Source organism: Microtus oregoni, unplaced genomic scaffold (genome assembly GCF_018167655.1).
Source record: "Microtus oregoni isolate MIOR12 unplaced genomic scaffold, Mior012 000005F_ref0000423, whole genome shotgun sequence".
Lineage (NCBI taxonomy): Eukaryota > Metazoa > Chordata > Mammalia > Rodentia > Cricetidae > Microtus > Microtus oregoni.
In genome coordinates this window covers 17,259,939-17,280,223 of record NW_024543064.1, presented here as the reverse complement: position 1 = coordinate 17,280,223, position 20,285 = coordinate 17,259,939, and the positions used below count along the sequence as shown (strand labels likewise).

Sequence of the window (20,285 nt, the reverse complement as noted above, 5' to 3'; positions counted from 1 at the left end):
TCTGAACATCATATGCCTAGTCTGGGTTAGAACCCAAGTCTCCGGAATTTGGGGCTCAGGCCTATGCCCTATCCAGAGAGAACTCAGCAGCAGGGTAAGAACACTGTGGCACTGGGGACCCAGAAGGGAAGTGGTAACAGGGACAGGAAGGCCAGACCTCCTCACATTCATTTACGAAAGGGTAAAACCAAGAGAAACCAGCTGGAGCTGTGGCTCTCAGGACCTAGAGCAGAACCCAGGCTGAGCCTGCGGATCTGAACACAAAGTAGCCAAGAAGGCTCTCCAAGCTCCGGCGGGCCGCCGACAAGCAACCGTGAGTAGCTTGCTTTTTTCCCCAGGCACCTCAAGCCTCTGTTCTAACCTCAGCCCTTCTCTCTGGAGCTAGGGAGAGGGCTGTCTGAGGCAGAGGGAGGGATGTCAGACCAAGAGCATGGGTCACCGTGATGCTCAAGGCTGGGCCTCCTAAGACAGGATTTTCCCTGCCGTTCACCATAGTAACAAACCCCAAAACTGAGCTGATTTTCCTTGGGGAGTGCTCTTCTATTCACCCAGAAACAGAAAGTCACACTAGACTAAAGAAATTTCCCTTCCAGTTCAGTTTAGTGAACTGTTAAGTTTATTGGGGTTGTCTGCAGGAACATGGGTGGCTCAGGCAACTGTATCATCTAAAAGCCCACCCCAGCATGGTGACAAGTGCCCAAAACTGATGACATCATTGATGTCCCTATCCCTAGCTGACTTTCCACCTCCCCTTACTCTGGTACCCCACAAGACCACAAGCAGCTGGGCAGGAGGACTTGCAGGGCTGGAGCAGGAGCGAGGGTGTGGCTGGAATGTCAGATGAGGGCCTAATGACTGCCCTGGTCACAGGACTGAGCCTTTGAAAGCCTTTTGTAGATAATCACAGCTAGTGCCCAGAGAACAGAATTCTGCAACACAAGCAGACTTCTCTGAGGGCTGGGCTCCGCTCTAAGGGCTTTGCAAGGCTTCCTTTATTAGACGCTCACTGCTCAAATGCTCAGTGTCTGTGATAAACTATATCAGGTCGCCTGTTTGACAGAGGGAGGCTATGTGCTACTTCCCTCAAGTCCCAGGGGGTATCAAATGAGAACAGTGGCTTGAGGGGAGACATTTTGGCTTCCTAGCCTACTCCTTAACTACCAAAGCAGATTGGGAAATTGGAAAGGAGCCCCAGGAGACTAAGGTCTTAGGGCTCACCTGGGCAATCTGGATCCCTGTTTGATAGAAGGGGGGAAAAATGAATGAGGTGATCGGCTGTCAGACACAGAGAAAGGCTCTGGGCCCAGGAGGCCAGGGCTCTGCATCTATGGAGGTCAACACTCACTGAGGGAAAGAGATGCTGAGTGGGGTCCTGAGGTGTCGACTCCTGTAGAACCCGAACTCAACACTACATAGCTCTACTTCTCTGCCCCTCGGCTTCTTCTGGACAGCACAGTTCCTCAGGCTTGTGGTAAGGGCTCAGACAGGTGTGGTAAGGGCTCAGACAGGGGATAGACAGCGGTGCTGGGCTCAGCAAATGAGAATTTGCTTGCCCCTTGCCCACTCTGCCCATGCTGTGGGTTAGAAATGAGTGAAAGAGACCACCAACTCCTTCCCCAGAATAGGACTTTGCCTCAAGGGAGATGCATCTTGATCGTGAAAGACAGGACTGGGCAGAAGAAGGCTGGTGAAAGATTTAGGAAGTCTGAGGATGCCCCAGTTCTGCGGCTGCCGTGGTTCGAGGGAGCTTGCTCCCTTAGCTGAGCGAGCCCCGTGTGTGGCTCTCCACCAGTGAGATCATCCTTCCCCTGTCCTCCGTCAAGCTGATAAAATGACTGCCTCCCGTCTTACTTCCCCCTTATGCGCGTGCCTGTGTGGGCATGCTTGCGAAAGCGAGTGAGGTTAGCGTTGGGTATCTTTATCATTTGATCTCCACGCTATTTTTTGGAACTGTTTCTCACTGAATCTGGGACTCACTGACTCAGCTAGTCTGGCTGGCTGGTGCGTCTTAGGAATCCTCCTGTATTCCCCAGCGTCATGCTAGGATAACAGACGCACATCACTGTGCCAGGTTTTCATGTGGGCTCTGGGGCCCCCAAGGATGGTCCTCATGCTTGCACAGCACACCTGTGAAAGGCTGAGCCGTGTCCTCAACCCTTCTGTTCCCATCACTCTTCCAGCCCTATCTTACACTCAGAAGGCTGTCTGCAGAGAGTCTGCCAGCCCTATCTTACAGATAAGGAGAGCAAGGCTCAGCAGCAGCACCATTGCACAATGTCACTTGGTCAGGGCAGTGGGGAGCGGGCGGGAGTGGAAGGTGCTGAATCTTGTGACAGACCCAAGCCACCCGCTAACTAGGTGACACAGAGTGATTAGCAACACTTCCTGGATCTCTGTGTGTTCAGCTCCACCGATGCAGCCCATGGCTTCCCAGCCTGCCTCTTACACGTGCCTGTTTGTGCCCTAAATTCATCCACGCTGCTTGGCTCTAGAAGGTGCCATTTGGTGACCTCCCCTTGTGTGGTCTTCACACTTCTCATGGTCACTCACACTTGTAAGGTGCGAAACTGAAGCCCACCCAGATTTAAAAGCCATCCAGGATAGTAGGCAAAAGCTATTGCTCAACCCAAGACCTCTTAGGTTCTAGCCCCAGAGACATGAGGAGCAGGAGTGGTGGCACAGGCCTGTGATCCCAGCCCTCAGAAGAGAAGGACAGGAAGACCAGAAGTTCAAGGTCGTCTCAATTCAAGCTACCAGGCCAGTCTTAGCTCAGCCTTACTCTGTTGTGAGAATAAACAGGTGGGCAGGGTAGAGAACCCCTCATTGTTGTGAAGGTGCAGCTCTGCTCACCATTGCCACCATAGCGCAGCCGGAGAGACTGACTCCAGGGAGAAAGGAGCATATTCTGTGGTTTCAACCACAAGTCCCGGGGATTCCTCATTCCCCGGTGCTCTCTCCCCAGGACTTCTCCACCAGCCCTGTCGTGGTGATTCCCAGGGCTCCCTAGGGGTTGTGCCCCACCTCAGTTCCTCTTTGAGAACCACAGGTGCGGTCATGGTGGTGCTTCTGTCCAAATTCAGTGGGCCCTTCCTGTGTATGTGTTTGGGTACTGGTTGGTCCAATGGTACCACGGTCAGGAGTTCGGGGGTCTATGGAGAACAATGCGTGTTTCTGAAGAACAGGTCAGCAGATCTGGAAGGTGCTTCGAGATGTAGGATTGCGATTTACGAGGGGCTGATGACAGAGGCGTGGCTTGGACAGAAGTTAGTCAGGAGCATCCCACACCCCAAAACAAGAAGAAGGGGTTCACAGACTACGCTAGACAAAGGTGGAAAACAACTAACCAAAATAGATCTGGCCTTTCTCAAAAAATGAAGAATGTGTCAAAGATCAGTCAAGGGACAGTCTGGGTGTCAGTAACCAGAGTGACAGGACGGATGCTTGGCTGTTTGGGTTTTGGCATTCTATACAGCCCAGGCCAACCTAGAATTCAATATCCCCTTGCTTCCATCGCTCAAGTGGTGGGATTACAGGTGTGTGCCACGACTCTTAGCTTTGGCAAACTTTTTTTTTTTAAGATCTATTATGAGGGCTGAAATGATGTCTCAGTGGTTAAGAGCATGAGCTGCTCTTCCAGAGGACTGCGTTCAGTTCCCCGCATGGCATTTCAAACAGTCTATAACTCCAGTCTGAGGGGATCTAATGCTCTCTCTGGCTTCTGTGTGCACCAGACATAACACGATGCATAGACATTCATGCAGGCAAAACAGTCATGCAGAATTAATTACTGTTTTCTTCTGAATTAAGTGCAGATATGTGCACAGCATTGCAGGCGCCTCCAGAGGAAACTTCAGACGGCTCCCCAGGAGCTAGAGTTTCAGGCAGTTATGAGTCACCCAACATGGGTATAGGGAACTTGGGTCCTCTGCGAGAGCAGCAAGCACTCCTAACAGAGGAGCCGCCTCTCCAGCCATCAGGGTTTTTTTTAAGGTATAAATCAGGGTCTTCGGGGCTGGCTCCGTGAGTAAAGTATTTGCGGTGAGATGAGGCTGTGAGTGTGGATCCCCAACACTCACGGAAATGCTCAGCATGCTGGCTCACACCTGGGGCCCCAGTGTCAGCTTCAGAGACAGGCGGCTCACTTGCCAGCCCCGCTAGCTAAAGCTTCCAGCTCCAGGTTCCATGAAAGATCCTGACTCAGAAAATAAGCCGGTGAGCGATAGGGAAAGACCCCTGAAGTCAACCCCAGGCCTACATACATGTATGCATATGTGCATACACAGCACACACAGAATAAAAAAAATAACAGTATAAATTCACTTGCAGGGGCTCATTTTGGGAGATGAGATCTCCCTATATAGTCTAGCCTGACCTTAAACTCACTGTATAACCCAGGCTAGCCCTAAATTCAGGGCCCTACTGCCTCAGCCTCCTAAGTGCTGGGATTATAGGCATATACCACCATATCTGGTTATATATTGACTTTTTAAGCACCAAATCATGAGACACATGGGTCCTCACTTCATAATAATAATAAAGGAGGCCGAGTGGTGGCAGCACATACCTTTAATCCCGTCACTTGGGAGGCAGAGGCAGGTGGATCTCTGTGAGTTCGAGGCCAGCCTGATCTACAGAGTAAGCTTCAGGACAGTCATGGTTACACAGAGAAAAACAAAAACAAGAAACAAAACAAAACAGCATCAACAGCAAGCCATCTGCCCATGCTGTTATGGTTAGTATCTATTTGTACATTTCCTCCATCGGGCTACTCAATGGTTACACAGTGAAATAAGAGAGAAAGTGGAGTTGAACTTGGCCATCTCAGGTCCAAACTCAATGACTTGATTCACGGTGACATAAAAATTCACAAGCCGCAGTGGGAGTTACTGAGCCATTTCATCATTTCCTGCGGTCCGTGAGAAAGGAAGTGATTTGAAAATAAGTCTACTATTTTCTCCCTCTCTCTTTTTCTCTCTCTAGTTTTCAAGACAGGGTTGCTTTTTGTAGCCTTTGCTGTCCTAGAACTCACGCCGTAGACCAGGCTGGCCTTGAACTCACAGAGATCCTCCTGCTTCTGCCTCCTGAGTGCTGGGATTGTAGATGTGCACCAACCACTGTCCGGTTGTTTTGTTTTGTTTTTTTAATTTTTGAGACAAGATCTCACTCATTATGCAGCCTTAGCTCAGCTAGAACCTGCTTTGTAGACCAGGCTGCCTCACAGGGACCTGCCTGCCTCTGCCTCCTGAGCGTTAAACGTTAAAGGTTACAGGAGTCCCCCAACACTTCAAGCACATTTACTATTTTCAGTAAGAATGCCACTTACGCTTTCTCCCCCTCCTTCATATCTGCTTTAAACACTTCAGTTAAATACGTGGTCGGGATGAAGCTCAGTGGTAAAACACTTGCCTAGTGTACATAAAGCCTTGTTTCAATCCTCAGCGCTGCCAAAAAAAAAAAAGTGTGTGCAAACTTAATGAAACTGGACAGCAGAAGTAATAAAAATTTCAAATTATACGCATTGTTTACAAAGTTAAACTTTGGCTTCTCCCAGCCTTACAAGTGGTATAATGTGCTAGTTAGTTTAAATTCTTCTTAAGGGGCTGGAGAGATGGCTCAGTGTTAAGAGTGTGTGCTGTTCTCGCAAAAGACCAGAGGTCAAATCCCAGCAGCCACATGGGGTGGCTCAAAACTGCAGTAATCCTGGCTCCAGGGACTCTGACACCCTCTTCTGGCTTCCCCAGGCACCTGAACTCACACGCACATACGGCACACAGACACACAGACACACACACGCACACACACACACACAAACAAACAATAAAGTAAACATTAAAACCAAAACAGTACACATGGCATGGTGGTGCACACCTTTAATCCCAACACTTGAATGGCAGAGGCAGGCAGATCTCTGAGTTAGATGCCAGCCTCATCTACAAATTGAGTTCCAGGACAGCCAGGACTACACAGAGAAATCCTGTCTCAGAAATCCAAAAAATAAAAAACTGCAATAAATAAATCCTTATCATCTAGCTCAAGCTGGCCTTAAATTCGCAGCAATCCTCCTGGTTCAGCCTTCAGGGGTAGGAGGAGCATGCAGGAAGATTCCTCTCCAGATGTTCAGCTCATCTCTCCAAGACAGGATTGTCCCTGCTAGGTTTAATTCATTATCAGCCTCTTCCAGCTGTTTCTGGGTCTCTGCCATCTGCTTTGTCACCACTACCAAATCCTAGTAACCCAGAGCCCACGAGTGAGTTTCCCCAGCAAGATATTGTGTGGTTTGAGAGCAGCAGCAGCACCTCCAGCACCACCACCAACACCACCAACACCACCAACACCACCAACACCACCACCACCACCAACACCACCAACACCACCGCCACCATCGGCTTGTTGCTAGGCTCATTTTGCAACTTGCAGTCTTCGTAAGTCTGACTCAGCACTAATGGTAGTGTTAATATTGTCACAGCTAACAGAGTGTTTGAAGTTACTTCACATCCCTTTCCCACACCCCCTCTTCTGTTGGGGGCACCTGTCTGAACTGCACTTCCCACCTCCTGATGCTGCAATCATTTAAACAAATCAAAACTGGGCCTGGGTAGGGACTCCACTCTGTGAAACCTGACCAAGCCAAGAAGAGGTTCAGAGCCAGCAGGGAAAAGCACAGGGGATGAGGAAAGCCAAGACAAGGCCAACCATGTCCTATCCCTGATGTACCGGGAAACCACGGTGCAAAATCTTGTCATTATTCAGGCTTCTCTGTCCCATGTGCCCCCACGGCCACACTACCTGATTTGGCATGAAAGTTCCTTTTCTACAGAAAGCACATTACAAACAGAGGGGTGGCCACCCTAGGAGGGATTTGCACAATGACACTCTCCCACCCAGATCTCCCCACATTTCCTGATCAAAGATGAAGATCTATTTCCCCAGTACAAAGCGATGCCCAGTGAGAGGGAGAACCACACTGGCTAGTCCTTCCCTCTCTCTCTCTCTCTCTCTTTGAGACAGGATTTCCCCATGTAGCTCTAGCTGCCCTGCTACTATGTTGTCATAAATACACAATTACCAACTGTCTGTTACAAACAAATAATTTGATTTTAAAGAAAAGACAACAGGACCCGCTACTCCAAAAGCTAAAGAAGAAGGATCATGAGCTCAAGGCTGTCCTGGACAAGGTAACAAGAACCTGTCTCAAAACTTAAAAAAAAAAAAAAATTAAAGACTGGATTGGCCAAGTGATATAGCCCATGCCTTTAATCCCAGGACTCAGAGACAGAGGCAGGAGGATCACTGTGAGTTACAGCTCAGCCTGGTCTACATAGGAGTTCTAGGCCAACCACAGCTACATAGTGAGAGCATCTCAAAAAGAAAATGGTCTGAGGATGTGTAAATTCAGTGGTACAGTGCTTGCGTGGTATGCAGGAAGCTGTAGGTACAACTTCCAGGACCACAAGAAGCAAAAGAATAGAAGCTATGGATCTGAGTAACAACAGAGAATGAGAGGGCAGCACACACAAAGTCCCTCGTGCCTGTGATGGAGGAAACTCGCTCTTCATAGACTCCAATCACAGCAGGCAGTTCAGCAGGCTGAGTTGAAGCAGCTATTCTTCAGGCAGTAAGGATATCTCCATTAAAGAGATGCAATTTCTAAGCCAGGTGGTGGTGGCACATGCCTTTAGTCCCATCACTAGGGAGGCAGAAGCAGGCAGATCTCCGAGTTTGAGGGCAGCTTGGGCTACAGAGCGAGTTCCAGGGCAGCTAGGGATACACAGAGAAAGCCTGTATTGAAAAACCAAAAAGAACAAAAACAAAGCTATGTTATTTCTGGGTGAAGAGATGGCTCAACAGTTGTGGTGGTTTGAATGGAAACGGCCCCCAAAGGGAGAGACGTTATTAGGAGTTGTGCCCTTGACGGAGAAAGTGTCACTATAGGGGCCGGCTTTGAGGTCTCTATTCTCTTTTTGTTGTTGTTGCTTGCTGTTTGTGGGTTTTTTGTTTTGTTTTGGTTTTGGTTTTGGTTTTTGAGACAGGATTTCTCTGGAGCTTTGGAGCCTGTTTTAGAACTTGCTCTGTAGACCAGGCTGGCTTCAAACTCACAGAGATCCGCCTGTCTCTGCCTTCTGAGTGCTGGGATTAAAGGCGTGCACCACCACCGCCCAGCTAACCCACTGGGGTTTTTACTGGAATGGCCATGAACACTTCATTCTGCCCAGGATGATGGAAGCCTTGGGTACGAAGCCTGCCCTTCATGTTCTTGGAAGAAAAAGCAAACTGTGGGCGCAGCCTTGGAGCGGGTTAAAAGCTGTTCTCTGTGGCTCCAAACTCAGGATGCGTGTCTGAGATAGGAGAGAGCCGACACATCCATTATTGAAGTTTATCTTGTAGTGTTTGTCGCTTCTCACAGAACTGACTGGGCCAAGCCAGGGCTGAGACCCTGAACGTCTCGGGACCCTTCCCTTTGCACAGTTCCGTCTCCAGCTCTGTCTCCAGCTCTGTCTCCAGCTCCGTCTGGCAGCCACGCTCCTGCTTAGGTTTTTGTTGTTGTTCTTGTTGTTGTTGTTGCTATTGCTTCTTTCTATGCATGTGTGTACTTACAGAGGTCAGAGGTCAGCCTTGGGCATTGTTCCTCAGATGCTGTCCACTTCATTTTGAGACAGGGTCTCTTTCTGAACCTGGAGTTCACTGCTTCGGCTAGACTGGCTGAGCAGCAAGCCCCAGAAAATTGTCTATCTCCATCTCCCCAGTGCTGAGATTACAAATCCACAGCACCACACCTGGCTTTTGCTAGTATCTATCTATCTATCTATCTATCTATCTATCTATCTATCTTCCTACCTACCTACCTACCTGCCTATTTATTTATTTATTGAGATAGGCTCTCACCATGTAACTCTGGCTGTCCTGGAACCCACTATGTAGACCAGGTCAGTCACCAACTCAGAGATCCACCTGCCTCTGCCTCCCGAGTGCTGGCATTAAGGGTGTGTTCCACTAGGCCTGGCTCATACCTGATTTTGTTATGTGGGTCCTGGGAGATCAAACTTCGACTGATGTGGCAGGCACTGTACCAGCTGAGCATCTCCCTAACCCTTACCACTGAGTTTTAAATAATCTAATAATCTGCTTGTCGGAACATGGGTGACTGGATTGCCAACTCATAGAAGAAGACATGGACGCTCAGAGAGTTTGACTGGACCCGACTTGCTCCATGTCACACAGCCTGTGTCTGTGACGGAACTCAGTGACATGACTCAGTGACGTGTCATTCCAAAACCTTGGCACTCCAGGTCTGGAATAGTAAAACTTAGAGGTGTCTGCCATCCTTTCAATGGACTCCATCAGACAGGGTGGTGGTTAAGCTTGATACAGACAGATACAGTCCAGGCACAAAGATGGAGTCCGACCTGTCAGTGGAGACTCCAGGGAAGTCTGGGCAGGGTGATGGACAACAAACATCAACAAGGCTTGAGATGAACTTAGCTCCACTAGGCAGACTCCTGTGACTTCTTCGACAACTGCAAGGCACTGGAGAGTGCCAGACGGTGGTGGTGCACACCTTTAACCCCAGCGCTTGGGAAGCAGAGGCAGGTGGATCTCTGTGAGTTCAAGCCCAGCCTGCTCTATAAAGCGAGTTCCAGAACAGCCAGGGCTATACAGAGAAACCCTGTCTCAAGAGAGAGAAAGAAAGAGAGAGAGAGGGGGAGAGAGAGAGGAAAAAGGAGTCACAGTGGAGACTTGCATGGAGGTTCCATACATTACAAACTCCTTCCTATTATAGATGGGGGAGGGGAGACATTAAGTATTAGAGTGAAGGCCCAGGTTGTAGCTCAGTGATAGAGCTCTTGTCTAACACACTGTGAGGCTCTGGTTCTAATGTGTAGAGCACATATACACACATGTACACACACACACAAGTGCACGCATGGACACACACACACATTCTCGGTACATTGAGATCTGGAGACCTTAGGAATTACCACCATCAACCCTACCTTCTTCAAAGATGAGAAAAAGAAAAACCCAGAGGGCCAGCCCTAAGACTCAGTGGTGGGACAAGAAGGAAGTAGAATACAGACCTCCTCGTTCCCAGTCCCAGACAAGAACAGCGAGACTGCTGGGGTGTGATTCAGTGGGAGAGCACGTCCTCCACATGCCAAAATACTCTGGCTTCCATCGCCAACACCAGAAAAAATCTCAGCATTTCCGGGGCATCAAATCTCAGCCTCCCACTGTGGGCACTTGCAGTCATGAGCTTCCGGTCCCCTCCAGTGTCATAGCACGGAGAGGCCAGCTTGTCTGTGACCCTCTTTCACTTCACACTTTCACTTCAGGTGGAAACAAAAGCCCGACACGCCTTTTTCTGAGAATTCCCCAACCCCCAGTTTTTTGCCCCAGAAAGTCAGATGGAGTTAGGGTCCCAGCTATAGCCCCAGATACCAGCCCAGCAGGGACACACAGCCAGGAACCAGGGCTTCTGAGCTAGGCGCTTCCGGAAGTGTGGAGGCTGGGGCTATTGGTTCTCTTTAGTTCTGACATCTACCCAGCATCAGACTACAGCTTGCTCTTCATCATGTTCTTGCACACACCTGTGGCTCTGAAGGTGCGGAATGACAATGACATGTTGATAAGAGATGAATCACCAAGCGGTGGTGGCGCACGCCTTTAATCCCAGCACTCTGGAAACAGAGGCAGGCAGATCTTTGTGAGTTCGAGGCCAGCCGGGTCTACAGAACAAGTTCCAGGGCAGCTAGGGCTACACAGAGAAATCCTGTCTCTGTCTCAAACAAACAAAAAAAGAATTTCATTTATGGGCTGGAGAGTTGGCTCAGCAGTTAAGAGCACTGGCTATTCTTCCAGAGGACCGGGGTTTGGTTCTTAATACTCCCATGGCAGCTCACAACTGTCTATAGCTACTGTTCCAGGGGATCTAACACTTTCACACCAATGCACATAAAATAAAATTAAGTAAGTTTTTAAAAAATGAGCATTCATGTGCGTGTGCGCGTGCACACGTGTGTGTGTGTGTGTGTGTGTGTGTGTACTATTAACTGTTTCTGTGACCACACCTTACTATGTAAGGAAGTTGCCACATAGACCAAGCTATCCTCAGACTCATAGAGATCCACCTGTCTCTGCCTCCCAAGTGCTGGGATTAAAGGAGTGCGCTACCACACCAAGCCGGACAGGTCTTATATACATTCTGAAAGGATCAAAAAGATCTTGCCAGCTCTCAGGTTCAAAACTACAACGGATGTCCTCGGTCCACTTGGCCTCCCTAACAACGGGCGGGTAACGTTATTGCCACGTCGCAGATGAGGAGAGGGACTTGCCCACAGTCACATGATGAGAGTGACAGAGATGGAACCAGAGCGGCTGCCTGTGTGACAAACTCCCAGTCTCCGTGCAGCAAGCACAGCCCTAGGCCTTCTAGGAGATCAGTGTGGCCTCAAAGGAGTGTTTCTATCTGTGTGGGGACCGGGAGCTGGGTTTCCTGTTGCTCTGTGCTTCCTGTTGTTGCCTTGTTAGGATGTCCATCAAATGCATGCATTTCCTGCCCTTCCTCTGGATGGTAACAGTGGTCTGCGACCACACTGTGCCGGATGAGGCACAGCCGCCACCATCGTCTGTGCTCGCTCTGGATAGGGTAAGGCCTTCCCTAAAGGTTTTATTTTAGTTTTACTTTTTATTGATCTATTTATTTTTAGACAAGGTTTTGCTGTGTTGCCTAAGCTGGCCTTGAACTCATTATGCTACCCAACATCAAACTGCCAGCAGCTCCTGCCTTAGAACACACTATGTCCTGGCCACAAACACACGGCAGTCCGGCCTCAGCCTCTTGAGTGCTGGGATTACAGGTATGTGCTACCATGACTCACACTCCCAACCGGAACTTTTAGTTTATTTTTTTATTTACTTATTATTAATTTGTGTATCTATGTGTTTGTGTGTGTGTGGTGTATATGTGGGTGGTGCATCTGCACACATGTGTGTGGGTGCACGTACCAGATGTTGTGTGTCCTGCTCTATGGATCTCTAACTTATTCCCTTGCAACAAGGTCTCTGGCTGAGCCCAGAGCTGGGCTGGTGGTCAGCAAATTCCAGTGACCCCTCTGTCAGCCCCACCCAACTCTGAAGTTACAGGTGAGGCAGGTGTTTGGCCACTCCCAGCTCTTAAGGAGAGTGCTGAGCTGAACTCAGGTCTTCCAGGGTATCTTGTCCACTGAGCCATCTCTTCAGTCAGCAGCCTTGCAGCCTGAAGTTTTAGATTACAGTGTTGTGTAGGTGAAATCATTTTTTTTGGCTGGAAACAACATTTTAAAATTTTTATTAAGTTTTTATATTTATTTATTTTATGTGCATGAGTGTATGTGTGTGAGCATGCCATAGCCTGCTTCTGGAGGTCAGGGGGCAACTTATGGGGATAACTCTCTTCTTCCATCTTTATGTGGGTCCCAGGAATCCAGGTCAGATTGTCTGACTTTCTGGCAGGCACCTTTACCAGCCAACCTGTTTCTCCACCCCAAGAACAATATTCTATAGAAATTAAATTCCATATTCTTGGTTATTGGAATAGTTGAAGGGAAGGCAGTGTGTAAAACTGGCCGATACGTGCAGAACCTTCTGGGAGGCTGATGCATGGCTGCAGGCTCGGGAAGGCTCCACTGGGCAGAGGAACTAAAAGAAAGTCCAGGACGGATATGGGGCAGAAAAACCAGGGGCAAAGACTGGGAGGTCAGAAGGCAAAGTTTCTCCTCAGAGGCAGCAGATGTCCAGCTGGGTGTGGGTTGGAAGGTAGAGCATCTTCCTCCTGGATATTGCTGATATTTTTCCTGTGACCACATGGAAAAAGAAAGAGGGGCAGGGGAAATCTATACAATGTATATTTGGCTAAAAGTGGTAGAGCGCTTGTGAATGTGTACGGCCTGAGATTTGATCCCCCAGGACCACAAAAATAGATAGATAGATGATAGACAGATAGATAGATAGATAGATAGAGCGAGCCAGGTGTAGTAGCATACTCCTTTAATCCTAGTACTTGGGAGGGAGAGCTGGGTGGATCTCTGAGTTCAAGACCAGCCTCGTCTACAGAGCGAGTTCCAGGACAGCCAGGGCTACACAGAGAAACCCTGTCTCAAAAAAATAAAAAAAAAGAAAGAAAGAAAGAAAGAAAGAAAGACAGAAAGAAAGAAAAACAGATGAAGGGACTGGTGAGATGGCCCAAATGGTAAAGTGCTTGAACTTTTTGACTTAAGTCGAAAGAAGCAAGCATTAAAAAAGAAAAATGATTGAATAAACAAAACAACTAGCCATGATGTCTACCCGTCATTATTAACACTTTGGAGCCAGAGACAGAAGGATCCCTAGGACTTGGCGACCATCCCGTCTAGCTGAATTGGTGAACTCCGGGAGAGAGACCCAGCCTCAGAGAGATAAGGTGAAGATCAGTTGAAGAAAGCATTGGCTCTTGACCCCTAGCCTCCACACACACGAGCACAGGCACACTCATCCACACAAAAACTCAGCAGTCACAGGAGAGAAACAGGAAAAGTGAGCCCAGCACGGAGAGCCAGGCCTTCACTGTGCACTTGAGAGGCAGGGACAAGCAGATCCCTGTGAGTTGGAAGGGAGCCTGGTCTACACAGAGCCTTTCTCAAAGAAATTAAAAAGTGGAATGTGTTTGTGAGTTTATCACCTCACCACAGCGGCTGACTTCCTCTGCTCCTTCCTAGACTGGATTTCCTCCTGCTGAAAAGATAAGGGATGTTTCGGCAACAAAGGTCTCTTAGCAGACAGTCTTATTTTGGGGGTTGTTTGTTTGGTTTGTTGGCTACAGATAGAATTAGCCCTGGCTGGCTTCAGCTCCATATGGACTGCAAGTTATTTATGTATTTGTTTATTTTTGAGATGAGGTCTTCAAGGCGTCAGGGCTGAGCCTGAACTCAGTGTCATCCAGACTTTAGGTTGCTGAAGTCACACACGTAACCACCAGGGGTCCTAACCTCCTATGTTGCTTAATTTTAAAATCATATGCCCTTATTAATCCCAGCACTCGGGGACCAGAGGCATGAGTTCCAGGCTGGCCTGTCTACAGAGCAAGTTTCAGGCCAGCCAAGGGTACACAGAGAAGCCTGTCTCAAGAAAACAAAAACAAAATCACATTTATTTATTTATCTATTCATTCATTCATTCATTTATTTGTGTGTGTGACATAATGTGTGTACACGTGTGTGTGTGCATGCACTCGTGTGTGTGCATGTGTTAATGTGTGTACATGTGTGTGCGTGTGTGCGTGTGCATGCATTCGTGTGTGTGCGTGTGTGTGTGTGTGTGCGCGCCAGGGTTGGGGAGATGCAGTGATTTAGCGCCTTTCTCTACCAGCTGATCCACCTCCGGTCTCCTTTTAGGTTTGTTTGTTTGTTTTGTAAGTTTTTTGGTTTGTCTTATTTTTTTTTTTCTTCTTGTTTTATGAGACAAGGTCCTGAGCATGCTTTGTGCTATATAAGTCAGCTGATTTTGAACTCACAGACCTGCCTCAATCTTGAGAGTGCTGGTTTCAAGGCATGAACCATCACACCCAACTAAAGATTCACTCATTTTATTTTATGTGTATAAGTGCACTATGGGGGCCAGAAGAGGATATCAGAGCCCATAGAACTGGAGGGTGACGTGGTTGTGAGCCTCCGTGTACCCTCAGGTCCTCTGTATGGACAGCTCTTAGCCTCTGAGTCATCTCTCCAACCCCTTCTTTTATTTTTATTTATCTTTTTCATTCATGCTTTTTGGTTTCTTTCTTTATTGTTTCATCGAGACAGGGTTTCTCCATATAGTCCTGGTTGTCCTGGGACAAGCTGTGGTGGCATTTTAATAAATAAAGCTTGCCTGGGATTTGGGAAAGTAAAACAGCCACACTGGCCAACCTTACAGACCAGGCAGCAATGACACACACCTTTAATCCCAGTAGTCACACTAGTGTGCCATAGAAACCAGGCGTTTAATCCCAGAACTAGAGAGGATTATAAAACAGGAGGAGTCAGCTCTCAGGCACAGACTCATTCTGAGTGAGATTCCTGGAAGCATTTCAGACTGAGGTCGAGGGAAGAGCCAGTGACTGACTGTACTGCTTTTCAGACCTTCAGGTTGTATCCCAATTTTTCTCTCTGAGTTTTTATTAATCATGCTTCAACTAGTTCTGTAGTCCAGGCTGGCCTCGAACCCACAGAGATCTGCCTGCCTCTGTCTCCTGAGTGCTGGGATTAAAGGTGTGCACCACCACCACCTTGCCCTTCTAAAGTATATCCAAGAATTATATAAAACTCTTGCAAATGCTGGCACACCTGGTAACTCTTGCTTGCTTGTTGCTCATCCCTGAGCTTATGAATTCAAATTCCATGGGCCTCTAGATGGAAAAATCCCACATTATCTGTTTAGGAAATTTGTCTTTCTGGAGGAGTATTCAGTTTGCTTTCTTATTAAGCTTAATAATGTCTCACACAATGTCTAGTTGTCCTAAGTATTTTTCTTCAATATTCAAGAAATACTTATATATCAAAAATGACTATCTGATGAGAACTCAAGAACAATGGCAATGGGTTTCTGATCCTACTGCACGTACTGGCTTTGTAGGAGCCTAGGCAGTTTGGATGCTCACCTTACTAGAACTGGATGGAGGTGGGGGTTCCTTGGACTTTCCACAGGGCAGGAAACCCTGATTGCTCTTCAGGCTGAGGAGGGAGGGGGACTTGATTGGGGGAGGGGGAGGGAAATGGGAGGCGGTAGCGGGGAAGAGACAAAAATCTTTAATAAATAAATAAATTTAAAAAAATTTTTAAAAAAATCAAAAAGAAAAAAAAATGACTATCTGATATTCAAATTAACAGGACTTCTATATCTTATATATAGTACAGTTGATTTTTTTAACTTTATTTATTTTTATTTATTTATTTAGTACACAGTGTTCTGCCTACATGTGTGCCTGTAGGCCAGAAGAGGGCACCAGATCTCATTACAGATGGTTGTAAATCATGTGGTTGCTAGGAATGGAACCCCTGTCCTCTGGAAGAGCAGTCAGTGCTCTTAACTGCTGAGCCATCTCTCCAGCCCCCATACAGTTGTTTTTCTAAGACAAAGATGACTTTAGCCTGATCCTCCTGCTGTCACCCCCCCTCCCCGAGTGCTGGGATTGAAGGTGTGCGCCACCACACCCAGTTTATGCAGTGCTGGAGACTATACCAGGGCTTTGTTCGTGCTAGGCAAGCTGCATTCCCTACATGAGTATAAAAAAAATTGTTTTTGAGGCAGAATTTCACTATGTAGCTCAAATTGGTCTCCATTTCTCAGAGATCTGCTTACCTCAGCCTCCTGAGTGCTGGGATTAAAAGCAGATACCATTACAGTCCACAAAACATTGCCTCTTTAGAGTTTATCTTCCCAACACGTGAGAAGTCTGCGCTATCGTTTCCTATCCCCAAATCATTGTTAGCCTTTAGTATCTTACCAAAACTGGGACAACAACAGCACACACTTACACACACACACTCTCACACACACACACACTTCTCTCTCTCTCTCTCATACACACACACAAAACTGAAGACAGGTTTGGTGGCACATGCCTGTCTGTAATCCCAGCTGCTCTGGACCCCGAAACAGGAGTGAGATGTTCCTGTCATTTCTAGAGTTTTCAAAGTTGCTTGTTTCTTGTTTACTTAGGTAATATTATATCTTTCTGGAGTCTTTGATGGAGGTGAAGAATGGTTAGTTATAGTTTTCCTTAGTTATGATAAAAGATAAAATAGATATAAATATTGTAACCGTAATTCTTGCTTTATAACTGTTTTGTTATATGTAATTTTGCTATGTTAAAGTTAAAGCCTTTCTTTTTTGTTTAAACAGAAAAGGGGGGAATGATGTAGGTGGGTCTTCTGTCTGTGTTAATTTCATTGGTTAATAAAGAAACTGCCTTGGCTTTTTGATAGGGCAGAACTTAGATAGGCAGAGTAGACTGAACAGAATGCTGGGAGAAAGAAACAGAGTCAGGCAGACGCCATGACTCTCCTCTCCGAGACGGACGCTGGTTAGACTCATGAAGGTAAGCCACAGTCAAGTGGCAATACAGATATTAGAAATGGGTTAGATCAATATGTGATAGTTAGCCAATAAGGGACTGGAGATAATGGGCCAGGCAGGGTTTAAATGAATGCAGCTTCTGTGTAATTATTTTGGGTAAAGCTAGCTGGGAGCAGGGCAGCGGCGGGAAGCGGCCCGCCACTCCTTCCACACAAGGCTACCTTGTGAGGCCACGTCTCAAAAACGAAAAGAGAAAGTAGACCAGCAAGATGGCTTAGTGAGTTAAAGTGCTTGGTGTGCAAGCCTGATGTCCTGAGTTCAATTTCCAGCACCACGGTAGAAGGAGAGAACCCACTCCTGACCTCCACACTCACTCTATGGCACACTCATGCCTGCAGATACACATCACATATGAGCGTATACACGCATGTGCATGCACATGCACACACACACATACCAAAAATAAGTAAAAGAAAAAAATATCCCTACATCTTCACTTCCTCTTCTTCCTGATTTTGTTGTTTTGGTTGCTAGCCCCAGGAATTCCCCTTAGTTTTAAAAGGAAGCTTTAGGATCTGTCTCTTTAGAAAACAAAAGACCAAAAAACCTGGCAGATCACTTCTGCTACTTGGAAACTCAAAGTCCTGGCTTGGGCGAACAACAAAGTCCTGGCTTGGGCTTGACAACAAAATAAAAATTGATATTTGTAGCATGTGGGTAAATGTTTGATTAGTGTCGGCTCCCCTGGGAGGCATTACTGTTAATATCCCAAGACTCTTCTCTCCCCATCCACAGCCGAGTCTTCTGGGCCAGACCTGGTAGAGGCCAAAGCCTGGCCATGGAGGGATGCTGGGAGACAGAGGTGACCAATGGCTCAGAGAGCGGCTCGGACTTCAACCCGATGAAGGATTACATGATTCTGAGCGATGCCCAGAAGATAGCTGTGGCAGTGCTGTGTACCCTGCTGGGCCTGCTGAGTGCCCTGGAGAACATGGCGGTGCTCTACCTTATCCTGTCCTCCAAGCGGCTCCGCAGGAAGCCCTCGTACCTCCTCATTGGCAGCCTGGCTGGGGCTGACTTCCTGGCCAGCATCATCTTTGCCTGCAGCTTCGTCATTTTCCATGTCTTCCACGGTGTTGACACCAAGGCTGTCTTCCTGCTGAAGATAGGCAGTGTGACCATGACCTTCACAGCCTCTGTAGGCAGCCTGCTGCTGACCGCTATTGATCGGTACCTATGTCTGTGCTACCCACCTACCTACAAGGCTCTAGTCACCCGTGGGAGGGCACTGGTGGCCCTTTGTGTCATGTGGGTCCTCTCGGCATTGATCTCCTACCTGCCACTCATGGGATGGACCTGTTGCCCTAGTCCCTGCTCTGAGCTTTTCCCACTCATCCCCAATGACTACCTGCTGGGCTGGCTCCTCTTCATTACCGTTCTCTTCGTTGGCATCATCTACACCTACGGGTATGTTCTCTGGAAAGCCCACCAACATGTAGCCAGCTTGGCAGAGCACCAGGACAGGCAGGTGCCTGGGTTAGCTCGGATGCGGCTAGATGTGAGGTTGGCCAAGACCCTGGGGCTGGTACTGGCCGTTCTCCTCATATGCTGGTTCCCTGCCTTGACTCTCATGGCCCATAGCCTGGTCAGCACACTGAGTGACCAGGTCAAGGAGGCCTTCGCCTTCTGTTCCATGCTGTGCCTGCTTAACTCTATGATCAATCCTATCATTTATGCCCTGCGAAGTGGAGAGATCCGCTCCACTGCCCAGCACCGCCTGGTCAGCTGGAAGAAGCATCTACGAGGGCTTGGGTCTGAGGGAAAAGAAGAAGCCCCAAGGTCCTCCATTACAGAGACAGAGGCTGATGTGAAAACCACCGTGGTGCCTGCTTCCAGAAGTCCAGGCTGCTCCAATTGCTGACGGTACCTAGTTTCCTATTAGAAACAGCCTGTGTGAGGATCAGTTTACTCACTCGAGGAGAGAGGAGTCCCAGACCCTGCGTCCTTCTGGAACCAGCTCTAGGGGACTAAACACAGACCCTGTTTTGCCAAAGAGCACTGGGCTTCATGGTTGGAGGGTGACCTGGTCATGCCGACCTGCACAGTCTGTGGAAAGTGGCCTGTGACGAGACCGGTTCTGTTTACATCAAGTCAGGAAACCCTTATGACTCCAGAGACCAAGAAGCAAGAGGGGCCTCCAGGGACTGTAATAGAGGACTCAGAGGTGGTCTGAGAAGATGAAGGACTTGTTCTCCTGGGCTCACAGAGTACCCTGGCCAGTGTGACCACTGCCTGTAAGTTCACCGGTGCCCACGGCTGCTATGGTGCGGATTCCAGGTTGTCTTGCTGATAATTGGCAGCGAGACCAGCTAGTTCTGGTTCCCTTTTCATGGTTTTGGATTCCGTGGCTGTAAAGCTCAGTGAGGCCCCACTTTCAGGCAACCCTTGCCTCTTGAGGATCAAGAATTGTGGTGTGCTAAGGCTCAAGGGTGTCGGCTCAGACAGTCACAAGCCATCAGCTCAGAGCATCCTGTTGGGCAAGGACCCTTTGACACCCTGATAAGCCCTGGAGTCATGTGACTTTAGGTCCTTGGGGACCCACTGGAGGTACAGTCTGGAGGGGCCTGTATTGCCCTTGTCACAGCTGCTGTGTCTACTGTAGCAGTATTCCCAGCTAGCCTAGGTCCAAGGCGAAGCAAGATATTCACAAAGATTCTCTGAGTCCTAGATTGTTTCCAGCGATGCTAACCTAGTCTTGTTGTCTCTTCCATACTATGGTCCTGGGGGACAAACAGAAGGAGCAGAGGTGGAGAGACTTCCTGCTGTGGTCCAGACACAGGCTGACATCCTCTGTCCACAGCCCCATGCTATGTCCCTGGGTATCTGAATTTTACCTTCACTAAGGGAACATCCCCAATAGAGGGAGGTTCAAGACACTGCTGGTGACAGGAGGGATAACACTGGGGGCCACAGGCACAGTGAATGAAAAGCTCTCCATTAATGTCATTTAATACATTAAAAACCACGTGCCCCCTGTTCGTATGTTCTTTAATCTGCGTCATAAATATGTGCACACCAGGTTTTGTGCCGGTCCTAGCTGTCCAGCCACGAGGGAGACAAACCCCATCGTCGCTGACCAGCCTCGACAAAAACACCTCTTGCCAGGGTAGAGGCGCAGAGATTTAAAAACATAGGAAAGATTATAAAGACGCAAATGA

At 48.1% G+C, this 20,285-nt stretch overlaps 1 protein-coding gene across 2 annotated transcripts; it reads left to right on the top strand.

Annotated features, from left to right (window-relative positions):
* The first annotated feature begins 11,604 nt into the window (after positions 1-11,604).
* Cnr2 (cannabinoid receptor 2) lies at positions 11,605-20,094 on the top strand. 2 transcript variants are annotated; one of them, XM_041652561.1, is made up of 2 exons: positions 11,605-11,644; positions 17,863-20,094. In XM_041652561.1, exon 2 carries the CDS (start codon positions 17,906-17,908, stop codon positions 18,986-18,988), a length of 1,083 nt encoding a protein of 360 aa, XP_041508495.1. In that variant the 5' UTR covers positions 11,605-11,644; positions 17,863-17,905; the 3' UTR covers positions 18,989-20,094. The 2 variants fall into 2 exon arrangements, with proteins under 2 accessions (XP_041508495.1, XP_041508494.1); XM_041652560.1 differs by lacking the exon at positions 11,605-11,644 and adding an exon at positions 11,658-11,855.
* The last annotated feature ends 191 nt before the right edge of the window (positions 20,095-20,285 follow it).

Bases quoted from the DNA above. Each gene is read 5' to 3' on its own strand.
- Cnr2 (XM_041652561.1), top strand. From the start codon at position 17,906: ATGGAGGGATGCTGGGAGACAGAGGTGACCAATGGCTCAGAGAGCGGC.